Source organism: Amphiura filiformis, chromosome 10, assembly GCF_039555335.1.
Source record: "Amphiura filiformis chromosome 10, Afil_fr2py, whole genome shotgun sequence".
In the NCBI taxonomy this organism is placed as follows: domain Eukaryota; kingdom Metazoa; phylum Echinodermata; class Ophiuroidea; order Amphilepidida; family Amphiuridae; genus Amphiura; species Amphiura filiformis.
In genome coordinates, this window is record NC_092637.1 from 13,639,908 (window position 1) to 13,647,955 (window position 8,048).

The 8,048-nt window shown below is 36.0% G+C and overlaps 1 protein-coding gene across 1 annotated transcript; it reads right to left on the reverse strand.

Moving 5' to 3' along the window:
• Positions 1-325: 325 nt before the first annotated feature.
• On the reverse strand, positions 326-7,635 carry LOC140162131 (CD320 antigen-like). Its single transcript, XM_072185407.1, has 4 exons — positions 7,461-7,635; positions 5,717-5,818; positions 3,289-3,456; positions 326-1,134 (listed from the first exon to the last, which is right to left on the reverse strand). The coding sequence occupies exons 2-4, from the start codon at positions 5,808-5,810 to the stop codon at positions 953-955; spliced, it is 444 nt and encodes a 147-aa protein (XP_072041508.1). The 5' UTR covers positions 5,811-5,818; positions 7,461-7,635; the 3' UTR covers positions 326-952.
• Positions 7,636-8,048: the final 413 nt, after the last annotated feature.

The following is an 8,048-nucleotide window of genomic DNA, read 5'->3' on the forward strand; positions in this document are numbered from 1 at the left end:
TATTACCGAAGATATCATCAAAAAACTGTCGAATTAGTCTCGACTGTGGTACCACGTTGAGACTAATTCAAGAGTGTTTGATGATATCTTTTGGAAAACACTGATTTGGAACCCCTAATTTCAATATGTTAATACAGGGAATACACAGTAGACTGTCATGTTGTATAAATGTCAGTAATTCCATATCTTTTTTTATTCAGATTAAATTTATTTCACTTCCAAATTACATGAAATATTACAATTATAATAAATTACATCAAAAGACATTAAAAAACGTATAAATTTATATTGAAAATTACAATTAGATTAAAAAGAATGCTTGAAAGGGACAACGTTTTATGTTATACGTAAGTTTTTAAGACTTCGATTTTCCTATCAGGTCACCTGATAAAACATGATAGATAAGATGACCAAGGTTTTTCATTTAAGGCCTATATCTCAAGAATTTCATAATTTCAGCCAGCAAATGTCACAATACCGGTATTGTGTATAATTGTTAATTTCTTGTTATAAAGTAGAATTGTGCCCAACATTCTCTAATACAGCTCTCTGTATCTAAATGATTGGTACCCATTTTGATGATGTTTGATATCAAAGCCTGCCTCTTCCAAAGGCTTCCAAATGCAACATTGCATACGTTTGAAATGTCCCAAATGTATATAGTTTATGTCTTGTTGAACAATTAATCTACAAATCATTTGGATCTTATGTTGAATTTTGATGTGTTAGACTCATTTATCATTTTATTATCACGATGAAAACTGACGGGTACCAATCATTTTGATACAGCTTGTAGGACTAGTATTATCATTATTTATTTTTCGCACTGTATATCTTTCAATCGCAAGCCCTCTACCAAATCAACGAACTATAAACTCTGATATTACTATATATTAAAGATTAAGGTTATTATAGGTCCTAAAAGATATCTAAATTTTGCATCCGTGTTATTTTAGTTACACGGTGGACGGTCAAATTCCGCTGGACAATCAGCCTCGTCACTAGAGTCCATACAATCGTTAACGCCATCACACTGTTTACATCCTAAAATACACATGCCATCTGAGCATGCGAACATCTTCAGTGGATTGTCATCAGATGCTACTTTTCCTTTGAAGTCGTTCTTGCAATTTTCTGCCAGAAAAAGAAAACAAATAATTTTTTTTTTAAATCAAATTAGTTTAAATAGTTCAGAATTTAACTTTTATTTATTTAATTCTCTTCTTCGTGACTTAAAAGTCGTGATCTATCTGCTCATCAATTTCATTGGTACACTGTAAAAATATTTTACTCAACACAGAGTAAAAAGGTCACAGCTCAACAGTTGAGTAGAATATTACTCAAAAGGTCACAGCTCAACAGTTGAGTAAAAAATTACTCAATGTTGAGTAATATTCTACTCAACTGTTGAGCTGTGACCTTTTTACTCAGTGTTGAGTAAACTATTTTTACAGTGTATCCCAAAAGTATTCCACAATTCGTGTCATCCGAAGATTTTTAATCCAATAATGTTTTACTAATGCGTTGTGATAATCGGGTTATTGAAAAAAAAACATAGTGAATGATGGACATCGCAGAAAAATACGACGTAGGTTGTCTGCATTACCAGTGACTTTAACTTCTAAACTTGCTCCTTAGGCTGCGATCACATAGAAGTATACGGTATACGGTATTCGCTATACGAAATACGCTCATTCGATCAGGCTGAGTTCATATAGGAGTATACATGTGAACTCAGCCTGATCGAATGAGCGTATTTCGTATAGCGATTAGCGAGTATAGGCATGACAGGTCAGTTTACCAATGTTATACGTCTAATCAAATGCTTGTATCTTTACTTCTTGAGGTCACATTGCATTCAATGAGGTTTCATAATGTGCAGAATTAGATAGTACATCTATTTAAATAAAAATGAATTTACCCATATATGGTTTAGTTTTAAAATTAGGACGGTATACGCTGCACTAAAATCGAACACGCACGATTCCCACTATACTACTATACGCAGGTATACGGCCTTTTCGAACAGTCTGAATAGTGCCCTCTTATGTGACCCGGTACTATGAAATTACCTTGCTCGATTTAAGCAATACGCGTACACCTGCAAAACGTGCACCGTATACCCGAATAGTATACTTCTATGTGATCGTAGCCTTATGTGACCCGGTACTATGAAATTGCCTTGCTCGATTTAAGCTATACGCGTGCATCTGCAAAACGTGCACCGTATACCCGAATAGTATACTTCTATGTGAACGCAGCCTTAGGCCTATAGGGCGTTTACCTATTTCCCTCATGAAATCCGTAATAAAAAATAATTAAAAAAAAGCGCAGTGATTTATAGTGCGCTACGCACAGGCACAACGCCTAGACGTTGATCCACAAGCCTCAGCACACTTTACAGGTTGTCGCTGACCACTACGGCCCCACATCATTCCATAAACCATTAAACAACAATACAGGGACTTTGCTGCTTCAAGAGCGCACACCCTAGACATTCCACAAATAACCATCGCAACCAGGATCAGCTCCCCGAGTTTCGTACGGGTTACAACGAGACAAGTTTAGCAGTAAGTTCCTTGTCCAGGGGAATTTCAAGCTAATTCAATTTTTCCACGAGAACAAACTAGGCACCACCAGGGTTCGAACCCGCAACCTCTCGCACCATAGTCGAACGCCTTATCGATTGAGCTAATACCCCCCTAGAAAAGATTCTGCTATAAGCCACTGCCCATTGAGATCAGTGCTGTCACTTGAACTTAACATGCACCCGGTTCCCGTTACATTCCGAGGGTTGAAACACATTTTGAGTTACGGCTTTCTGCGTGATCGATTTGGATGAAACCAGGCCCGTAGCCAGGATTTATTTGGGGGGGGGGCTGATTTTGAAAAAGTAGACTTTTTTCTTCAAAGTTTGGACCTTTCTGGACTAGGGGCGTATTTTGAAAAAGTAGATTTTTTTTTCCTCAAAATTTGGACCTTTTTTTGACCAAAAAGGCGTAAAAAAACACTATTTTTTCGATCGCTACGCTCGCAAATGGGACTTTTTTGGGTCAAAAAAGGGGACTTTTGGGGCATTTGGGGATTTGAGGGCAGCTGAAGTAATTCAGTCTAAATATATAGAGTAATGCTAGGGACATTGTTATGGGGAATAAGTTATGGATAATGTTTTACATGTAAGGTAAGCCGTGACATAGAGGGATGGTTTCCACGAACTTGGGCGGCATGAGCTATAGAGTCCGTATTTCTGAAAAAAAAGACCTATAAGAGGTATTCACATGAACTTACCAACGTGCTGAAGTTCACATGTCATCTCGTCCCGTTTATTTCGACAGTCAACGATTGAGTCACATTCGTAACTAGCGGGAATACATTGGGGTTTGGTATCGTCAGGATTACACACGAAGGCGGGAATGTCTAATGTCTGGTAATCATTGCAATCCGTGGTTTTGAATTCTGTATGGCGGAATGAAAAAGATATGATTATGAGTTGGCCAGTGGATCGTGAACTCTCTTACTACAGTGTAATGCTATCTACTGAAGATAGCAAACAATTTGAACATCTTCCATAAAACAGTTCCTGTCAATAGCAATAATATTTGAGTAATTCTATTAGTTGCTATCTACTGTAGATAACAAACAATTTGGACATTAACCACAACATAAGTGGCGTGGTTATTAATAGTCTGATGCTATCTACTGAAGATAGCAAACAATTTGAGCATCTACCATACCATAGTTCCTGTCTACTAAAGATACCATTGCGTAATTTTATTAGTTGCTATCTACCGAAGATAACAATTCCAACCACAACATAATTGCCGTATCATAAAGATAGCAATTAAGTTTGAGTCATTCTATTAGTAGTGTGGTACTATCTACTGAAGATAGCAAACATTTTGAACATCTATACCATATCAAAGTTCCTGTCTACTAAAGATACCAATTTGAGTAATTGTATTAGTTGCTACCTACAATTTTAAAGATAGCAGACTTGTACCCGAGTCCAGCTTGTTCGAGTCCGAGCCGAGCCGAGTCCATTTGTATCCGAGTCCGAGCCAAGTCCGAGTCCTTTTGTGTCCGAGTCCGGACTCGAGTCCAAGTCCGGGGGTGCCGAGTCCGAGCCAAGTCTGAGTCCAATAAAAATAAGACCCGAGTCCGGACTCGAGTCCGGCTCGAGTCCGGACTCAGTCAGAGTCCATGACCGGAGGACGGAGGTGGGGGGGGAGGGGTCATAACAAAATGAAAAAGCTAGGGTAATTGGGTATAAAATTTTGAAAGAAGGGGTCATTTTTTGTTTAAAATTTTGAAAAAAATGGGTCATTATTCCAAATAATGGAGCAAAATTTTATATTTTGTTTCTAATTTGAAAATTTACAATACAAATTTGCTGAAAAAAAGACAATTTCAAAGTTTCCGCATAATTTTAAGGCATTTTGATGATAAAATTGCAGAAAGAGAAGGTCATTGGTCAAAGGTCACTCACTACACCACACCACACATCGCTCTCCCTATACACACCCACCCAACCAAACCCCACCCCACCCCACCCCACACAGTTGACATTTCAAAGACTCAGATTTGACAGCCCCCAATTAATTTGGAAAATGTTCAAATAAGTAAAGTCAACAAATTTGAGATCTATTTTGACATATTTAGATTTATCATTTCACATTTTACATGGATTTAATTGGATTGGACTCGGACCGGACTCGGCTTCGAGTCCGAGTCCTTTTGTGTCCGAGTCCGAGCCGAGCCGAGTCTTTTCGTGTCCGAGTCCGAGCCAAGTCCGAGTCCAACAAAAAGTGGACTCGAGTGGAGAACGATACATCTCTGGTAGATAGCAAACAATTTGATCATCTATACCATATCATAGTTCCTGTCTACTATAAGATAGCAATTAAGTTGAGTAATTTTATTAGTTGCTATCTACTGAAGATAGCAAACAATTTGAGCATCTATCATATCGTAGTATACCTCTCTACTATAAGATAACAATTAAATTTGAGTAATTGTATTTGAGTATTGTATAAATTGCTATCTACTGAAGATAGCAAACAATGTGTACACCTATACCACAACATAGTTCATGTCTACAATTAAATTTGAGTAATTTTATTAGTTGCTATCTACTGAAGATAGCAAACAATTTGAACATCTACCATAACATATTTCCTGTCTGATAAAGCTAGCAATTAAAAGTGACTAATTTTATTACTTGCTATATATCTGTTGACGTTGCAAAGAATTTGAACATCGATCACAACATAATTGCTACTGAAGATACATGTACGTAACAAAACTTTTAAGCACAAGATGCAAAAAAGACACATACAGACTATACACTTTGCCAATATCTATAATAATACGCTTTTAACAGCTTATGTTTATTTTTGGAATCGCTAAGGCAAATGGTCATCTCTCAATTTTGTTTTTGTTGATATTTTGTTTCTTTTTCACACCGTACATTTGTTTTCGTTTATATTATTCTCTCACACTATCATGCAGAGCCTAGGGCAATATTTTAATTCAGTAAAAACAAACATATGTTCTTATTTAAGTATTATACGTCTCTAATGGTGAGTGTTAATTTTACCAAATGCATGATAACACGCAGTGAACATTTCTCCTCCACATTTTTATTCAATAAAAGAAAGGAAAAATTAAAGAGACAAAATTGACAAACAAACAAACAAACAAAAACGATCTTTCTTACTGATAATATTTGCACCGGCGTAGCTAGTCAATGATGACAACATGAGAATTCCACAGGCAGAGAATACCCACAATGCAAAGTTGTTTGACGCCATTGTTGTTGCTGCAATTATAAGTTCAGTAAAAATAAGTTCAGTAAAATATCACGAGCTTAACCCCGGCCCTGGAATTAGGGTAATTTCATGTAGCTTTATTTGGCTGTTGCTGAATGTTGTTAATGGTTCATGACACTTAAGGCGACGCGATCTTTTATTGGTCGAAGCAACCAAAAGATCGATTTTCATTGTCTAAATCAATATATTTTTGAAAAATAACGCTTTGATGTTTTGCAAAAGTTCTTTCTACAAATTATATACTTGAAAACTTGCTTGATTTATATTGTTGTTAATGAGTTTTGTACGTTTTACAAACGTGTTGTTGTTTCAGCCCTTTTTACAACATAACTCAAGAACCACAGGACCTACAAAAGTATATCTGTGATATTTGAATTCTTCTACACGCTCGCTATGAAATGATCAATGCAATTTTTGTCAAAGCTCACTACCATTCGCAAGATGCTGTGAACTACCAAACCGCAACAGTTTAAAATAGTTGCTAACCTTAAGGTGGGTGACATGAAGCTACATGACTGACATTTTGGTATCAGGTAAAAGCTCCGATATAGCAGTCAATTTTAGGCCTGAAATTTGTTTCCTTAAGGGATCTGGAATGAGCGTTTTAAGCGTTTCGACAGTATTTTTGTGGGACATGAGAGCACATCAGACATATCGAATTGCATTCTGAATACGAAGAATGTCTTTCTGATATCAAATAATTTTCATTTTTGAAATTCACGATATAATACAAATTTTATGATAAATTATTAAAATTTGATATTTTTCACATTTTTGATATATAACAGTCCTTGAAGTAAATTTTATAAATCTAATGATATATTCTTAAAGTGTATGTAGCTGGAAGGAAAAGCCGACGATATCGATCAATTGAAAATTTTGACCTTTCATATTGAAGATATGGATTTTTCCCAAAAAGACCTATGTCTTTTTTGGTATTTTGGGAAAAAAATCCATATCTTCAATACGAAAGGTCAAAATTTTCAATTGATCGTCGGCTTTTCATCTCACCTACATACACTTTAAGTATAAATCATCAGATTTATAAAGTTTACTTCGAGTACAGTTAAATATCAAAAATGTCATTTTTTAATGATTTGCCATAAAATGTGTATTACATTGCGAATTTGCGAATGCAATTCGATATGTCTGATGTGCTCTAATGTCCCACAATAAATACTGTCCAAATGTTCATACCCCATCCCTTAACGAGGTATGAACAAAAAACATGGTAGTTTAATGGTTACCAGGAAGCAGACCCGTACGCAGGATTTTTTGGTAGGGTGAGTGAAGGATTTGATACGATTGCCTTTTCATTTAAAAAATATTAGATTCTTGTCAAATATGATCCAACTTATGAAATTTGAGTAGTTTTGTCTTGTCAAAAATGGCAAAAAAAAAAATCAAATTTGAATAGTTTGAATAGGATGCGTAAGTGCCGTCTTTATCAACAAATTAATATATATTAATTTTTTATAGGGCAAATGAGTTTTGAAACAAAAAAAGACTGATGGGAAAAACACACACATAATATACTGGCTCACATGCATCACATTTGACATTTTTGAGCTGAAACAATCAAGTTGATATTTTTTTTAATAGGTCTATCAAAATAAAAATTGTAACACCAACCTGATTTGAAAACGATAGGCTACTGCTGAGCTAGCTCTGCTGACAGGGGCCAATGTCCGACGCAGTCCTATCTGGTGCCGTTTCAGAACGCGAAAACTCGTTTTATACACCGTCCGATTAAATCGAATCCTCCCGTTCAAATCAACTAAGAAATGACGTGGCTATGCGCGGCCCCATTCGCATTCTGATGGTCGAACCTGTGGCTTAGCGACTACGTCATCACTTTGACAATTCTTGTAACATTGTTTTGTTTGTTATTCATATTAAAGTAGCAGTTTGTCAAATATTGAGTTAGGATAATTTTTACATAAAGATATTTGAATATGAGCATATTGTCTTGCTTATGTTTTTTCTTGATAGGTCGTTTGCTTGGAACTGTACCGTAAAGTAGTCAACTATGCACCTCCCCCCCCCCTAAGTTGTGGTCAAATTTTAACCACAAAGGGTCATATTTGCTATTTTGTCCAAATTTGAGCCAAACACCTGCCCCTTGTGCCCTATACCTATGTTTAAGTGTTCAATTTCATATAGTGGAGCTCAGTCAATTAAAAAAATATTTTTGATTGTCCTTAATAGGGTCGGTCTATC

Coding starts and splice junctions, on each gene's coding strand:
- LOC140162131 (XM_072185407.1), bottom strand. CDS start 5,810: ATGGCGTCAAACAACTTTGCATTGTGGGTATTCTCTGCCTGTGGAATT. Junction 3,457..5,716: donor CGCCGGTGCAAATATTATCA/GTAAGAAAGATC, acceptor TCCGCCATACAG/AATTCAAAACCACGGATTGC. Junction 1,135..3,288: donor ATGTGAACTTCAGCACGTTG/GTAAGTTCATGT, acceptor TTTTTCTGGCAG/AAAATTGCAAGAACGACTTC.